This window comes from Capra hircus, chromosome 11 (assembly GCF_001704415.2).
Source record: "Capra hircus breed San Clemente chromosome 11, ASM170441v1, whole genome shotgun sequence".
NCBI classification, from domain to species: domain Eukaryota; kingdom Metazoa; phylum Chordata; class Mammalia; order Artiodactyla; family Bovidae; genus Capra; species Capra hircus.
In genome coordinates, this window is record NC_030818.1 from 77,828,541 (window position 1) to 77,847,046 (window position 18,506).

The 18,506-nt window shown below is 39.2% G+C and overlaps 1 protein-coding gene across 5 annotated transcripts in view; it reads left to right on the top strand.

The window, feature by feature from the left end:
* LDAH (lipid droplet associated hydrolase) overlaps positions 1 to 18,506 on the top strand; it is a 98,004-nt gene that overhangs the window by 29,850 nt on the left and 49,648 nt on the right. For 4 of the 5 annotated variants that reach the window (XM_005686967.3, XM_018055591.1, XM_005686969.3 and 1 more), the window contains exon 4: positions 1,936 to 2,105. In XM_005686967.3, the coding sequence (XP_005687024.2) occupies positions 1,936 to 2,105 (170 nt within the window). Of the gene's footprint in view, positions 1 to 1,935; positions 2,106 to 10,836; positions 11,107 to 18,506 lie in introns of those variants that run through there. The other variant, XM_013967840.2, reaches the window with a different exon arrangement.

An 18,506-nucleotide genomic window follows, 5' to 3' on the forward strand; every position in this document is an offset into this window, starting at 1 on the left:
ACCGGGGAAATGGCCTATTTCCATAGTACCGCTGAAATAGGGAACTAAGCCTCAGTGATCCAGCAAAAGGCTTTTCAGTAACTGTATGCCAGTCATTGGAGAAAAAGATAAGCAAGACATGAATAGTACAGCAGTAGTAAATTAGGAATCATGTAGTGAGACAGACATGGGATGTTGCAGAAACTGAAAGAGAGAGGGCTGCCTTACTCCTCATAGACTGAACCACGAAAAGGCTTCTCAGAGGAGGGAGGTAACACTGGTTGAGAGTTTGAAGGATAAAAAGGAGTTAGTTAACTAGATTAAGAGGGCACTGAGCACTGAAGGAAGAAAAACCAGCATGTATAGATGAAACTGAAGAGCAGTTCTTCAAAATGAGTTTTAGATACTTTTATTATAGTTTGCATCAGTACCTTATAGGAGTCATGAAGGCAAGAACTTTAGTATTCCAATGATTCAAATTTTAGAAAGACATTGACTACCTTGTGAAATTTTGAAATATACTACACCCTGTCATTGAGGTTAAAACCCCAATACATGTTCATTCAGTTCAGTTCAGTTGCTCAGTCATGCCCAACTCTTTGCGACCCCAGCCTCCCTGTCCATCACCAACTCCCGGAGTTTACCCAAATTCATGTCCATCGAGTCGCTGATGCCATCCAGCCATCTCATCCTCTGTCGTCCCCTTCTCCTCCTGCCCCCAATCCCTCCCAGCATCAGAGTCTTCCAGTGAGTCAACTCTTCACATGAGGTGGCCAAAGTACTGGAGTTTCAGCTTTAGCATCATTCCTTCCAAAGAATACCCAGGACTGATCTCCTTTAGAATGGACTGGTTAGATCTCCTTGCAGTCCAAGGGACTCTCAAGAGTCTTCTCCAACACCACAGGAAAAACCTATTGAAGTTTTCTCTGCTCATAGAGTATCAGAGCTGGCAGCATGCTCTGAGATTGTCTAGTCAGTTCATATTTTCATTCAACAATGATATTTACTGGGTGCTATTCACAGAGGATGCAGAAATGAAAGATGGACCTTGCCTTCAAGGAGCTCACAGTCTAAAGGAGGAAATGAAAAGATAGTTATACAAGTATAATAAAATGCTAAATAAGAATGGGATACGAGTTAAACACAAAGGAAGGCTCATTCACTTTTCCTAAAAATTAGCTAGATAAAAATTTGAAGACTAGAAGACAGCTAGATCTTGAAGAATAGAAGACAGCTCTTCCTTGTGAAAGGAAGAAAGAATATTTTGGGTCAGGACTGTGCTGGTTAAAAGGAAAGTTTGAAACATTTCTACTTAAATGTTTCAGTCTTGATTTCTCTAAACAAACAAAGATTATCAAAGCAGTGTCATAGATTTTCTTGGCTGTCTACTAGTCATATAACTGAGCCTAACCAGTGGTTTTCAATGTGTGGTCCTGGGACCAGCAGGATCAGCATTTTCTGGAAACTTAGAAATGCATCCAGCTCCAGCCCAGACCCACTGAGTCAGAGACTGGTAATGGGGCCTAGGAATCCGTGTTTTAACAAGTCTTCCGGAGGATCCTGATGCATGCTAAAATTTGAAAACTACTGGCCTAAACTACAATAGTTCAGGGAATAATTGAGAGTCATAGGCTTCAAGGACAGAGACCTGGGTTTGAATCTCACTGGTCCCATTTCATAGCTGTATAACTGCCAATCTATTTCCTAACATCTGAGCTTTGGTATTTTCTTCTATAAAATGAAGATAAGAATATTCCTTTCCAGGGTTGTTGTGAAGATTGATAGATATAATTTAAATAAAACACCAACGTTGTGGCTTGCACATGGTAGGCTTTCAATAAATGATAGCTACTGCTATTGCTATTGTTTTTTCTTTTTTTTTCATTAAGATATTTTCCCTGGTGAAATGATTGCTTTCACTTACTGAATGAAAAGTACTTCTATATTTTCTTCTAGATCCAAATGCTGAAGAAATTAAGGACATCTATGGACTCCATGGTCAAGTCGAACACAAATTAGCTTTCCTGAGAACTCAAGTGCCAAAGGAAATGAAGCTTGTGGTCATTGGCCATTCCATAGGCTCCTATTTTTCCCTTGAGATTCTGAAGCACGCACCTGAGCTCCCAGTAAGTATGCCTCCGGAGGTGACTGTCGGTACTTGACTGTGCACTTGCGCAAGTCCTCTCACATGTCCTTTGCTCTTTTGTCTCTTCTTTAATTGATAAGTAGAACACAGAGGGGGATCCTTGGTGGCTACCTTTACCCTATCTCTGTAGTACTGTGGGCCCATGTTGAATGTATGTTCATACCTTTCCCACAGTATTTCAGAAATAATGCTGAAGGAGGTAGGAATTTTCTGAATAAATGCCTGTGTTTTAAAAAATTAAAGCATAGTAAATTCATAAAACTAAGATCATGGCATGTGATCCCATCACTTTGTGGCAAGTAGAAGGGGGAAAAGTGGAAACAGTGATAGATTTTATTTCCTTGAGCTCCAGAATCACTGAAGATGGTGACTGCAGCCATGAAATTAAAAGACACTTGCTCCTTGGAAGGTAAACTGTGACAAACCTAGACAGCATATTAAAAGGCAGAGACATAACTTTGGTGACAAAGGTTCACATAGTCAAAGCTATGGTTTTTCCAGTTGTCGTGTACAAATGTGAGTTGGATCATAAAGAATGCCGAAGGAATGATGGTTTCAAATTGTAGTGCTGGAGAGACTTGAGAGTCTCGTGGACTGCAGGGAGATCAAGTCAGTCAATCCTAAAGAAAATCGACCTGAATATTCATTGAAAAAACTGAAATGGAAGCTCAAATACTTTGGCCACCTGATGCAAAGAGCCGACTCATTGGAAAAGACCCTGATGTTGGGAAAGATTGAGGACAGGAGGAAAAGAGGGTGAGGATGAGATGAGTTGGATGAGGATGAGATGGTTGAGATGGGATCACTGACTAAGTGGACATGAGTTTGAGTGAACTCCAGGAAATAGTGAAGGACAGGGAAGCCCGGTATGCTGCAGTCCATGGGGTTGCAAAGAGTCGGACACAACTGAATGACTGAACAACAGCAGATAGTTAATTTATAATATTTCAGTTGAGCAAATGTCTTTTAATCTAGGGTGATCTGGAGTTTTTAAGTTACATATAACCTGCTGTCGTTCATAAAGGATTATTTAAAGGCAGTCACCAACTAAGACTGAGGCAAGAATCTTGTCTAGGAAGAGAATTGTATAAATATTCATTTTTGCTCTTGTTTAGTTGCTAAGTCGTGTTCGACCCTTTGCGACTCTATGGACTGCAACACGCCAGGCTTCCCTGTCTTTTACTATCTCCTGGAGTTTGCTCAGATTCATGTCCAGTAAATTCTCATACCTCCTCTCAAAAGGAGGAAGATTTATCATCACCCTTGTTGACAGGAAAACAGCTGTGCTTAAGGAACACTAGATCGTTATTTAGTCATAAGTCTGCATCCTTCCTGCTTTGTAGCTTGGCAGCCTTTTGAGACACTCATTCATAAATACTTACTGCGGGCCACTGTGCAGCAGATAATAAGTGAGACACTGGAGACATAAAGACCTGTTTAAAGTTCCAGGAAAGCTAGCGAACTATATAACACTTCAGAACAAAACAAAACCTCATACCTTTACTGACATATACCATTGAAATGATGCATTAAATGTGATTCACAACATAAATTATTTCCTTCTTCAACAAACTTGCATATTCAGCACTTGCCATGTAACAGGCCTCATGCTGCGTTTTGATGACATCCCAGTAAATAAAACAGTCTGTGGGGCCAAGAGAGCCTGAAGCCTAGTGGAAAACACAGACTAACCCATAGGTAGGGTACCTAATGTCTTATATGAATAGAGAGAGTGTGTGGGAGCATGAAGGAGTGCTATTTAACCTGGTAATCTGAAGGCAAGACAGGAATGATTCTTTCCTGGAACCTCCCTAGCCTGGGAGATTTTCACTCCATGTGATAAAACATCCTCAGTGGTGTCTCAGTTCAGTTCAGTTCAGTCGCTCAGTCGTGTCCGACTCTTTGCAACCCCATGAACTGCATCACGCCAGGCCTCCCTGTCCATCACCAACTGCCAGAGTCCACCCAAATCCATGTCCATTGAGTCGGTGATGCCATCGAACCATCTCATCCTCTGTCATCCCCTTCTCCTCCTGCTTTCAATCTTTCCCAGCAGCAGGGTCTTTTCAAATGAGTCAGCTCTTCGCATCAGGTGGCCAAAGTATTGGAGTTTCAGCTTCAACATCAGTCCTTCCAATGAACACCCAGGACTGATCTCCTTTAGCCTCACAGCTCACTAGAAATTTGCTCCTTTTCCCACCGGCTTAACACACTTAACTTCTTACTTATAATTGCCACTGGGAAAAGTACAACTGTAACCTCCTGGGGTGTGGTGTTTCATACCAAAAGGGGGCTGTTAATTTCTCACATTGGGTATAAGAAAGTATATATTTCATTTTAAGTGTGAATTCAATCAATTCTAGATCACATTCCATTCACTATAGTATTGCTTCTACTCTATTTCCCCCCGCCCCTAGATAAGGCATTTCAATCAGAAAGCAGGCTCCCCCCCCCTTTTTTTTTTTTAGCATTTAACATGGCTTCTAATCTCTGTTATGCCTCTGAAGCTCCTCTGGTACCATTTTATGAGGTTACTGTTTGCATAATATCTAGTCCTAGCCCTTAGCAGTTCTCTTTGCACGGTTGCTACGACTCCCTGCTCTGGAAACAAGACACCTAGGCTCGGACAGTTCCTGTCAAACTTTGCTTGTGTGACCTTGGGCGAGTTACTGAGCCTCCCTCTACCTCTGTGTCCTCATCTGTAAAAGGGGATAGTAATATGTTCTTCAAAGGACTTTAGTGAGAAACTATGTAAAGAATGGCGGCTCAGATGGTAAAAGTGTCTGCCTACAATGCAGGAGACCCAGGTTAGATCCCTGGGCTGGGAAGAGCCCCTGGAGAAGGAAATGGCAACCCACTCCAGTACTCTTGCCTGGAAAATCCCATGGACGGAGGAGCCTAGTAGGCTACAGTCCATGGAGTAGCAAAGAGTCGGACATGACTGAGCGACTTCACTTTCACTTTCTTTCATATAAAGAATGATACCTAGAACTTAAAAGTTTTATATAAGTATTATTATTATTATTATTATTATCATAGTGGGAATAACTGGAAGCACTGGTTCAGTCATTAGGTTAACTACTGTGTTAGTAATCTCAGGTCAAAACTTAACAGTGTAAAGCACTACACATTTATTCTCTCCCAGTTTCTGTGGATCTGGTCATAACTTGGCTGGGTCCTCTGGTTCAGGGTCTCTCACGAGACTGTAATCAAAGTGTCTTCCAGGGCCATGGTCTCATGTGAAGAACTGAATTGAGGAGAATCTGCCTCAGTTCACTCCTTCAAGTTTGTTGGACTGAGGGCCTCGGCTCACCGCTGGCAGTTGGGTAGAGGCCACCCTCAGTTCGTTAGAATGTGGGCCTCTCTAACTTGCCCCATCAGAGCAAGTCTGGGAGAAGAGCCAGAGAAAGAGTCTGCTGGCAAGATGGAAGTCACAGACCGTAACTTAATTACAGAAATGATATCTCACTACTTTTACAGTATTCTCTTTGTTAGAAACAAATTACTAAATCCAGCACAAACTCAAGGGGAGTGGAGTATACTAAAGCATGAATATTAAAAGGCGAGGGTCACTGGGGGCCGAGTCAGAGGCTGCCCACCCCACCACTATCCCAGTTAGTATTTCACTTGTGTGATGTACTGTCAAGCATGTGGATATATAAATTAAAATACTGAATACATTTCCTAGTATAGGAAGTAACTTGGTCCTGTCAAATAAAATGTAGCAAACTGATATGAAGTATTATTTTTGGTTATTAGTTGTTCCAAGTGTTTCAAAAGCTTTAAAACCATTTTTGAAAGTGTACTTGCATGTTTGAAATAATAATAGCATTATTATTTGTGATGGTTAGTTTTACATGTCAGCCTTATTGGTCTAAGGGGTACTCAGATAGTTAGTAAAACATTTCTGAGTATGTCTGTGAGGACCAGAGAAAATCAGCATTTGAACTGGACTGAGTGAAAAAGATCTGCCCTGATCATGGTGAGTGGGCATCATCCAGTCTGTTGAGGGCACAAATAGAGCAAAAATTCCAGGAAGGGCAGATTCTTTCTTTCTCTCTCCTAGAGTTGAGACAGCCATCTTTTCCTGCCCTGTGACATTGTAGTTCCAGGTCTCAAGCCTTTGGCCTCACCTATTCCCCTGGTTCTCACGTTTTTGAACTTGGACTGAATTATACAACTCACTTTCCTGGTTTCCAGCTTGCAGGTATCATGTGGTGTGGGACCTCTTAGCCTCTCTGAGTGTGTGAGCCAATCCCTATAATAAATGTTTGGAGTCTGATTCGCTGGGGAACCCTGACAAATGCACCATTCTGTAAACATAGGAAAGAAAAGATCCATTTCTGAGTCCTTCGATTTGTTAACCTAGAGATCTTTCCTTTCAGTTTTTGTTCATTTGCTCCACATCCATTCTGCATGTAATGTTTAACTTCTGCTGTGCATATTTGAAAATCGTTGTTGAGCACTTTTGTTTTGAACCTCTCTCTCTTTTTGGCTTGTGTTCACATATCTGTTGGGAAAGAAGTAGTACCATGCATCTTACAGTGAGTGTAGCTTCTTGCAGCTTCCTCAGCTCTGTCACTTTCTCATTAAGGATCTGCTTTCAGGTGTTCCTGCCCTTGCAGGAATAGTAGTGAAAAGAGAAAAGGCAGATGAAACATGAGCTTAACCTAGTCTAATTGTGGAGACATAACTCACGCTGTGATTATAGAGTTTCCAGAGAAACACAAAAGGCTGTGTTTTCTTATAAAGGGTGTACTCTAGAAAATAGCGCATGCAATAAATTGTCCATAAAGGTTAGCCGGGGAGGAGGGTGAACATCTGCATGATTTTTTTTTAATTATTATTCAAAAGCTTTATCTGGTTTCAATTAACTGCACTGTTGAAGTCCTCCCCCCAATACACACCCCTCTTTAAACACCTGGCCCAGCTAATAATGGTGGTGTGATCCCTACTGAAGTGTTGAAATTTCAGTGTCTCTGGCCTAATCTCAGACGGCACAGTGCCTGCATGCCTGAAGTTAGCATGATACGCTCCATTTAAGATGTATTTGACAATCAAATAAGTTTGTATTAGCCAGAGTGTTGCAATCCCTAATCATTTTGCCAAAAATAAGTTAGCTGTTATGTTTTACAACATATGAAGTGTGATAATAAGAAACTTGTGTTTCCATCTCTTATGTTATTTTTACTGGAATATTTGACTCCCATAAGATTTTTGAGGACATATGTGTGGCTTAGTAGCTGGTTTATTTGGTTTTATTTTGGTTCAGTTCTTTATAATATTTTTGTAACTAATGATAGGAAACTATGGTCATAAAATGATTTTAAGAGACTTACTATATATTTTACACATAATATCTGACCTATTTTTTAATATACTGAAGGAAATAATTGACCCACTCTTAAAAATCTCATATTAAAAATTTTGTTTCTTTAAGCAAATTTGGTAGAATTATATCTATATATAATTTCTATATATAGAAATTATAATTTAAGAATTATATAAGTCTTCATATATTTTGACATGAATGTACAGAATAAAGAATTTTTAAAAGAAACTTGAGAAAATAGATAGTTGGAAGATTGTTCAATAGCACTGTCATGATTCAAAATAAACACAATTTCAGATTCCATTCAGTTCAGTTCAGTTGCTCAGTCATGTCCGACTCTTTGCGACCCCATGAATCGCAGCACGTCAGGCCTCCCTGTCCATCACCAACTCCCGGAATTCACTCAGATTCATGTCCATAGAGTCAGTGATGCCATCCAGCCATTTCATCCTCTGTTGTCCCCTTCTTCTCCTGGCCCCCAATCCCTCCCAGCATCAAAGTCTTTCCCAATGAATGAGTAGGATCTTTAGAGACAGTCAAGTCCCATCTTTAATTTTATAGGTAAAAATGGAGAGAAAAATGCCTTGCCAGGTTTCAGCCTTGGCTCTGTCTTAATCTAGGGGTAAGATATGATTACAATAACTGTAGATATGTTGTTGTTGTTTAGTCACTAAGTCATGTCCAACTCTTTTGTGACCCCACGGACTGTAGGCCGCCAGGCTCCTCTGTCCGTGGGATTTCCCAGGCAAGAATACTGGAATGGGTTACCATTTCCTTCTCCAGAGGATCTTCCTGATCCAAGGATTAAACCCATGTCTCTTGCATTAGCAGGCAGATTCTTACTACTCAGCCACCAGGGAAGCCCAGCTGTGGGTATAAAGAAAATCTAAAGAATATATCTGATGGTTCTCTAAATCTCTGGATGGTGGCAGAGCCTCCAGATAGTATGGAATGTTCCTGGAGTGTACACAACCAGCTATATGCAACTCATTTCATTGTAGCTCATGGAGTAGTAGATTAGACCCCAAAGTATTATTTGCTCAGTCCTGTCTGACTCTTTGTAACCCCATGGATTGTAGCTCACCAGGCTTCTCTGTCCATTACATTCTCCAGGCAAGAATACTGGAGTGGAGTGCCATACTTTTCCTCTAGGGGATCTCAACCCCAGGGATCGAACCCCAGTCTCCTGCATTGCAGGCAGATTCTTTACCATCTGAAGCACATGAATACTGCTCTATCAATGTGGGGCAGAAGGGGTGACATGGGGATAAAAATGTAATCATCTCACTATCTAGAACTTTCCTTTAAATCAGTCTTCTGTATGTTCAAAATGTGCCATCTGATTCTTCCAAAAAATTGCATAAAGTTCAAGGTTGAGAGTTGAAAGCCCCCGATTCTTAACTGGGCACTAAGTCATAAAGTGAATTCAAGTAATTTAGCTTTTGTTTTTCTCTAACAATTTATATGGCATTTAATGATAACACTTCCTCCCTTTCCAAGGGTACCAGATCCTTCAAAATTTAATTTTTTATATTATTTGGCCTTCCTTGGGGAAAACGCACAATACCATAGAGCTTCCTTTGTCTATCTGGTTGGCAAAAATACCTTCTCTCTAAATGAAATTTCCAGATTACTTAAACTTACTCTTTAAAGCCCTAGACCATTATATCCATTTGGGTAAAAACTTGTCTAAAACATATTTTTAAGTTATCTGCATTCTTCAACAATGTATGTTGATTATAGAAGAGCTTTTCCCTAATGATTCAAGGATGTCATTTTGATACTATTATACAGTAAAATACAGTTAAAGGGATTTTGCCCATGTCCTGAAATTTCTTAGATGACAGTGCTTTTTTAAAAAAGAATTCTCATGTCTGTTTATTTTATAGTTATTCCATCTCCTCTGTCAGTGTTAGGTACCATTTCTCCTCCCTACTTATACTTTGCTGCTACTGATTTGCTGCAAATAGAGAAAACAGATAATCATAGAATTTCTTTTCAAGTAAAAAATGAACACATCTTAAATGAAGATATAAAAGTAAAACTGGCAAAATGAAGTACATGGATTTTGACATTTCTTAGAGAAATAATAGCTTACTTTCTTCGGTTTATTATGAGCATCCCCATGATGTATGTAGATAATCAAAATTTTAGTATTTTAGCGAGATACTCAAAACACACCACAAGTACAACTAAGAAGCTTGAAAAACTTTACCGAAAGAGTTAAAATAACATGTTGGATCATCTCATCTGTGTGTTGAATCAGAAGTACATCTCATCTACGTTAGGAAAAAAATAAATTCAAATACTCTGAAAGAAATGAGGTCATTGGGCTTGTGGTATACTTACACTATTCTGGTGAACCTACTTGTCTGCAGAGTTAGACATGCTCATGAGAAATATTTATATGATTACACTAAGTTGTGTTCAACAGTCAAGATAATCCAGAGGTGGGGAAAGGGTAGGAGATAATTCATTTCTCAAAGTAACTGTTGTCAAGAGTCCTGTCCCTAGATTAATTGATAAGAAGCAGAAGGCAAAATGAAGTCTCATGAGGCTCTGAGTGTTTTGAAAAGAGAGGTGACTTCTAACTGAGAAGATCAGACAAAAGCATCATTGAAGAGCAGGTGTTTGAGCAGAGGAAGGATGAGTCAGTATTTAGAAATAGAATTTGATGGGGATTTTTTTGGGCAAGGTGGAAGTTGCAATCTATTCTAAACAGTAGGAAATGTATGGAAAAAAAGAGAGAGAGAGAGAGAGAGACGGTTTTTATCCCTGGGCACTGTAGGGGAAGCAGCACAGTGTGCATGAAGGGAGCAGTGGGGCAGGAGAACCTAGGCTGATAGAGTGCAGGTGCAAGAGAGTTTAGACTCTCTTTTCTGGACAGCATGGAGCCACTGAAGGACCTGTGATAATAATAGTCATGCACTGGGTAAATTAGCTTCTCAGTGAAAAGGAGATGAAATGGAGAGAGAGTATAGAATCAAAGTAAACAACCAAGTGAATAGGCAAGTTGGCTAGTTCAGATGAGAAATAATGAAGACAATAGACAGGATTCACCCAGGGACATTGTTAAAGAGAGAAAAGAAACAGATCATAGATGTATATTAGGAAAGTGACTTCATTTGATGGAAAGGAGGATGGAGAGGAGGAAGCCGAGAAAAAGGCAAAATTTATAATAATTTTCCAGACAATTGGCTGCAATCCATTAGTGGGTCTTGAATTCACTTCAGTGGGTTGGAGCCTGTGGATTAGTCAAGATATGGTATACTATGCCTTGGTAACACAGTGTCAGTGGCTTTTAACAATAAAGATTTGTTTATCACTCTTTGAGGATAGGCTGCCCTCGTGTAATTCTCTCCATGCACTCTTATTCCAGAGCCCAGGTTGATGAAATAGCTTTTCATGGCAGAGAATAAAGAGGAAATAGTGAGCCACACTTTGCATTTTAAAACCTCTGCTTGGAAGTGACATTTGTCAGTCCTCATACTACACTGGACAGAGAAACTCACATGAACAAGTCTACCAGCAGGGAGGCCATGGAGTACAGTCCTCTTCTGAGAGGGAAACATGTTTGTAAACAATAAAACAGCATTTAAAAATAATAAAAGTAAAATAAAGCAAAATAAAATAGAATGGAAAATATTAATTTTATTGTTATAAAGGTATGTATTGCGGAATGTTTTCTGAGTATGTGTTTTTATGAGTATGTGTTGAAATCCTAGGTTACAATATAGAATGTATATCTTATTGTAGGTCAAGGTAAGGAACTTGAAGGTCATTAACCTCGACTAGGGTATGCCACAGAAGTGAAGGAAAGAGGAAGGAGAATGTCTTGAAAGGCATAGGAATGTGGTAGATTAAAGACAATCACAGATTCTTTGCCATTCCTTTCTCAGGAGGTGAGTCTCCTTCCCTTCCCCTTTGAATTTGGGCTGGGTACGTGATCTGGTTTCACCAGTAGGATACAGAGGAGATGACGTTCTGGTACTTCCAAGCCCAGGCCTTAAGGGGACTGGGAGCTTGCATTTTCTCCCTCTTGGAAGCCAAATGCCAAATTAGAGTTTAGCAACCCTGAGACCACCACACTATGAAGAAGCCCAGGCTGGCCACCCAGAAGGGGATCATGAGGCCCCAGAAGTGAGTGAAACCTTCTTAAACTTTCCATCTGCTATGGGAAGCAGCCAAGTAAGTGACCCAATTCTGTGCCATGTGGAGCCAAAGTCTAGCTGAGCACTGTTTGAATTCCTGACCCACAGAATCAGAAACAATACATTTGAGGATGGTGTGTTAGGTAGGAGTAGATAACTGGGATAAGGTAAAGAAGTTGAGTGTAACTACAGTTGAAGAGAAGGAAAATTTAAAGCTTCTGGTATTGGTAACCGGAAGATCATTGATAACCTAGAAGAGAACATTTTTAGTGAAATAATAGGAGAAGGAGGTTGAAGAAAGTTAGGTGCTCCAGGAATTGGCCAGTGAAGTGGAGAAGATAAGATGATAACTTAAGGAACAAGTTGGTCTAGGAAATATCTTTTCCCTGTAAGTGGTAGAGAATTTAGCTTCTGCTGGTGGGAATAGCCCTTGCAGAGAGAGAGATGCTGAAAATGAAATAGAAATGTTTATTGGAACAGATTTCTTCCTCTTTGTCCTTTAAGCCTACACACTTGAATACTTGGATTTTTCTCAATCTTCATGTCCTTGCAAAAGGGTTTTTGTGCCTTGTGCTTGGTTCTTCATATGAGCCCAGAAACTTGAAACAGTTAAAAATTGAAGTTATTATCATTACTAATACAGTTTATCCAACATTCATTTGAAATTTACAAAACATGTTCACGTGTAGCAAAGTTATTAACACCTAATCTTTTCCCATTTTACAGGTAAGGAGAACAAAGTTCCAAGGAGTTATATCTTATCTATATGTTAGTTAGCTAGTAAATGGCAAAACTAGGACTTTATATTCTGTTCTCTAGCTTTCCTATCATTGGCCTTCACGTGAGTTAGTTAGGAAAGTTATGATTATAAATAATTAGAGCATGTTGCTTTTACAAACCATCAAAACCTATTTGACCTAAACTTAAGGTTCCAACTGTTAATTATTTAAGACTTGAGTTCTTCAAATACACAAGGAGAGTTTTAGTGGGAAGTGGGTGGATGCTTTTGAGGGAAGAGAGAACTGGGAGAAGCAAGAACATGGCTGAATGTCTGGATCATGGAAGATCAAGGGAGTTGGTACTGAGGCACAGGCAAGGGCAGAAATTAAATTCCAAAGACAGTGAAGCAGAAACCTAGAATTGAGCTGGGGCAAAAGGAAGGATAGAATGTGAAGGGAATTGGAAGATTCTGCAAACACAGTGCACAGTAGTTCTACAGTTGTGTCTACATGACCCATTAGTGAACCCCGGTGCAAGAAAGCCACAGGGGTCAGGCAGTCAACAACCACTCTGGCTTGTGAAAGACTCTCATAAATCCCCTATTCTAGGGAAAGTTTGTGCAGACTATGATGAAATGCTATTTTTCTAATCATGTAAATATATTTTAAATACATATTTGTTGTCTGTTTATGTGTGCACACACACATGTTGTCTTTTCTGAATTACCCACAGACTGCCTTGTTGAAAACTAGACACATGGAAAGTTTCAGCTTCAGCCATTTTTTCAGTTATCTACATATGAAAAAAAAATCCTGAAATTGCTTTCAAAGTGGAAAAATTGTGTGGGCTTTTTTCATCTTTTCATAACTCAAAAACTATTTAATATATTTTTCTCAAACTTTGCAAAAAAAAAATCACCTTTGGGCTGAAACCAAGCATGGAAAATTTCACCACAAAGGGCTAATTTTTTGGAAAGCTGCAAGAAAGTGAAAACAGGAGTTTATAATAGGACATTCTTCATGCATGTTAATACTTAGTACTTTATCTAATGCATTTCATCTGAGAATTTCTGAACACTTTTCAGATTTAAAAATTGAGCCATTTTAGTATTTGTGGTCCATGATAGACTATCAGATACGGAAAATTCTCCTCATCCTCTTAAAAGTTCGGTGTATATTAGGAGTTAGTGAGATATGTTTACTATCTTACTACAGATAGGGCAGATGAAGTGAAGTGGCTACTAGCCAGAGAAAGCCTTACATTTCCTGCTTAAACACATTTTATCACCACCTCTTCCTGGGGCTTCCCAGGTGGCTCAGTGGTAAAGAATTGGCCTGCCAATGCAGGAGAGTCAGGAGATACAGTTTTGATCTCTGGGTTGGGAAGATACTCTGGAGGAGGAAATGGCAACCCACTACAGTATTCTTACCTGGAAAATTCCATGGGGAGAGGAGCCTGGCTGCTACAGTCCATAGAGTTGCAAAGAGTCTGATGCTCCTGAGCAACTAAGCACTCTTCTTGGTCCAGGAGTAGTTGTGAGTAGAATATATTTGATGACATAAGGCTTTAGATTCATCCATCTGAGCCAGTAGTTCTCAAAGCAGTATCAGCATCATCAGGGATCAGAGAGAAATGCAAATTATTCGGCACCGCTTAAGAATCTTAAACTCTAGGCCCGGGACCCACCAATCGGTGTTTTTAACAAGTACTATAGGTGATTCTGGGGTTTCCCTGGTAGCTCAGATGGTAAAGAATCTGCCTACAATGCAGGAGACCTGGTTTCAGTCCTTGGGTCAGGAAGATCCCGTGGAGAAGGAAATGGCTACCACTCCAGTATTCTTGCCTGGACAATCCCATGGACAGAGGAACCTGGTGGGCTACAGTCCTTGGGTCACAAACAGTTGGACACGACTAAGCACACACACATGCAGGTGATTCTGCTGCATGCTCTAGTTTGAGAACTAGAACTTTCTCCAAAAGGTTGGAATGTAGAATGTTCCAGATGTTATGGACAATTAAATCTGTCCTTGGTCTTTTCATGGCATGTCATCTCTGTCTTCTCATATCATTGTTGGAAGCGAGAGGAATGTTTATCAAGTTATCTAAAATAAACATCTTCTTGTCTGTATTTCATGTGTTCTAGTTCTTTGCACCTAGGATCTTATCCACAGGTACAGCTAGTCCCCTTGAGTAAAGGTGTTGATACAGTTAAACAGCATTACCAAGACAGATTTTCTCATTTCAATGATTCAGGCCTGGGATGGGACTATATTTCATTCTCATTTCTTTGAAGTGTGAAGTTCCAAGATTTAAGCAGCAAGGTGGCAGAGGTCTGTCAGTGGATGCTGATTTAAGCCCTGTTTTTCTGTGTGTAAGTTCTCAGTCATATGCTTCGCAGAGACTTTCTGCATTCCAGCAAACTCCACTGTCTATATTTTTATATGTTTAGGCAATGAAGTAATTATATATGTGGCATTGTAACAAGTTTTGAGAATATTCTCCTAGTGACAGAAGAGGACCTTTATCTAATCATTGGTGCCCCAGCTTGTACGGGTGAAACTTAGGCATAACCTGGGAAGGGTGTTTAAGCAGTTAAAGGTATATTATTCAGTTGCAGTCCATTTTGGTAGAAGTGTGAATATTATCACCTAAACTAATATTAATGGAAAGGAAAAAGAGACGTCTTTTAAAATTGATCACTTAAAAGTTTTATTATGAAAAATTTCGAATGAAAAAAATGTATAATAAATATCCAGATAGCCATTATCTGAAGTAACATAGCTACTAATATTTTCTCTTTACCTATTTTTTTCTTCAGATATTTTCAGATAAATTAAAGCCCTCATATCTCACCCTTAAAAACTTCACTGTGCATCTTTTAAGGATTTTTTTCTTATATAACTACCATGTCATCACACCTAACAAAATTAATGGTATTATCTAATATAGTTCATATTCAGATTTTCTTAGTCCCTAGAATGTTGTTTTACGGTTGGTTTGTGAGTCCTTTCTTTAAATTAAAGGCTTTTCTTTCCAATCATAAAAGTTAATACATTTTTAAATTTCAGGAAGGTAAGGAAAAAGTTTTTTTTTAAAAGTATACTGTCATTTATTAGGATGTATTTAAGATATCTACTTCTCTTGTAGATATTTAGTATAATTAAAGATTAAATTATTATTAGCCATTTTACTATAATTATTTATCGTATTACTATAATTATAATTTAAGGACCTTACTTAATTCTTTCAACAACTCTTGAAGGAGGCTGTTCTTTTCCCATTTTATACATGAGGAAACTGAGACTTAGAAGGACAGAAGTAACTTGTTCAAGGTTAGACAGCTTATTGGGGATGTGCTAGAATTTGAACCCACATTTGTTTAACTCCAGAGTCCATGTTCTCAGCCACTAACTAGTCTTATTATTAAAAAAGAATTTGTGGACATCAGGAAAAAGAATAGCAGCTTCTCAGATAAAGGTACAAAGGACATGTACAGATAATTCACTGAGGGAGAGTTAGAATAAAGTCTATCCAGAAAGGTGTACTTAGCACAGTGTATGACACAGTGCTTAATAAACTAGTGTACAGTAGTAGTTAATAGTGACCCTATTGACTATGGTAGTACTCGATGTTTGATGAATGTACCTCAACCGTTATCAAAATGAGTTGCTGCTATTTCAGTATTTTAAAGAAAAAGTTCAGTGTTGTGTGTGTCTACCTCTGTATGCATTTTTAGAAAGTCTGAACAGGTAAATACCATGTGGCTTACAGTGGTTGTCCCTGGGGGAGGTAGAAGTAAGGGTGTATAGGAAGTGGAGACTATATTGTTTCTACTTTTTACAATGATCATGTGTTATCAGAAAAAAATAATTCCTATGAAAAGTGTTCATAGCCTTTGAGCCTACTAATTCTTCCTTTGCAATGTGTATTAAGAAACTAATCTCTAAAGAACACATTTATGTGCAAATACTATTTATTGTATCAAAAGTTGTAAACATCCTAATGTCCAACTATGAGGGAAAGTTTGAATATGGAATGTGCAATTATTAAAAGTATATTTTCAAAAGACATTCCAAGACATGAAAAATAATTGTAGAATATTAAGGATGCTATAATAATAATAAAGAGAATATAGAGCACAACTATATATCAAGAGATAGCATGCATTTAAAAACTTGAAAATAAAATGAATACAGAGGTTGTGTTTGAATGTTGTGTTTTGGAGTGATTTTCACCCTTAAAATTTTCTTTTAATGGCACATATTTTTGTAATAACTTAATGGTTATATGTTTTCTTTCCTTTTTAAAAAAGCAGTTTGATTTTATGACTTCATAACAGAAAGTTGGTTCGGAGAGGTAAAGTTTTTGGTAACTTGTTCCACAGCAAGAGATAACAATCACAGGGAGTAAAAAAGGGTAGCATCAACTTCATGGTTTCTCTGCAGGAAAACCCACCCCTGAAACCAATAGCAGCTCACAGTCAGTAGCAGCATCTCAATAGCAGCCATCCTAGCTTTTTAACTCATCCTACTCCATTCAATTTGAGCAAGCTCCAGGAGTTGGTGATGGACAGGGAAGCCTGGCGTGCTGCAGTCCTTGGAGTCATAAAGAGTCAGACATGACTGAGCGACTGAACTGAGCTGAACTGAACTCCACTCAATTAGTTAGGCTTTTTCCATTCCTTGCAATTTTTTTGTTGTTGTTGTTAATAAACCCTGCTTTCTCCCCCTTCACAAGATAATTTGGGTTGTGAATCGGTGTATATCTTGTTGGCTTGCCTCATGATTATTAATTTTTGAATGTGATAACAAAATCACAGGTTGGGATCAGCATCATTGTTCAATCCTGCTGCTAGGGTGAAGCGGACCTATTTCAAATCTCATCAGACTGCAAGTTTCATAATGGCTAGGACTTTAAGAGGCCCTGGGGTGTGAGCGAGCAAGTGGCACATGCTAAGTCAAAGCTGTTGTCTTTGTGAATAACTTGGCAGTTGGTTGGATACAGGTCTGAAAAGCGTAGCTCGTGCCTTGCTACATTCAGACCTTATTATGCCAATGAACTGGATGTTCACAGAAGAACAGATTCTGAGCCCCAGTGGATGGAGCATAGCAGTCAGTGAGGAGATAACATAGCAGAAAGTGGAAACAGATGAGCAAAATTCTGTGAAATTGGTTTTTTGTGGCTATTGTTTATTCCAGCCAGAAGATTCTTTGCAAGTCTGTCAGTTTGTGGAGATGAGAACTATGAATATGAAGGTTAAGAAAGGAAAAGACTGTTTAATATGGTTTCCCTGTGTGCATGAGGCTGGTCTACCCTCCCTTCTTGCTATTATGGAAAATCTGTGAACAATATGCAATGTAGGCCTCAAAAAATTCCCTGAAGTGGAAAATGCCTAGCAGGCACTAAATGAAAGATGCTTCACAAGAACGAAATGTGGTTGCTTTGAGATCTGACGATCTGAGCCAGTTCAGACCAATTGTGTTTGGTTGGGAAGAAGCTAGATTTTATCAGGTATCAGGGAGATATACTGACAAATGGATAAAGACTGAAGGCCAGCATTGTTTCTGACAACCCGTTCCTCGGAAACCAGACAGTAAATAATTTCCCATTGTCAGTCATAAGAGACCAGGGGAAATAACACACGAATGAAGTCTGTAGACAGTCCAGAAACTCCACTGCAACCAATAATTGTATCTCCTCACCCACATAGTTGTGGGCGCTTCTGTGTAAGTCAAGCTGAGTGTTAGAGAGTCAACCTTTTCCTCTTTCATAACTTGCTACCCTCAGAAAAGTGCCTACTGCAGAGGGCAGTCATGTCGTATGAATGCTGATTGACGTGGATTCAGAAGTGATTTCATAAAATCTTGGGGCTGATTCTGATCATCAGGGTGCCAGGGGAATTCTCAAGATCCTCTGAGGGAGGTGGCCTCAACTTGTCCTCTTTAGTCATAGTCCCTACGCCTGCCCTGTATACACCTAGTACTCCCTCCTATTATTATCTCGTATTAATAATTCATATGTCCACTTCCTTTCTGTTTTTCCTACCACACCTAACAGATAGCTTCTGTCCACCATTTCAAGTCATCTCAATGCAAACTTCTTTGTGAATTCTTCCCAGTCATTTTTACTGTCCTTCCTTTATAACCCTTTTTCTCAAAATTCTTGTGTATTCCAACTT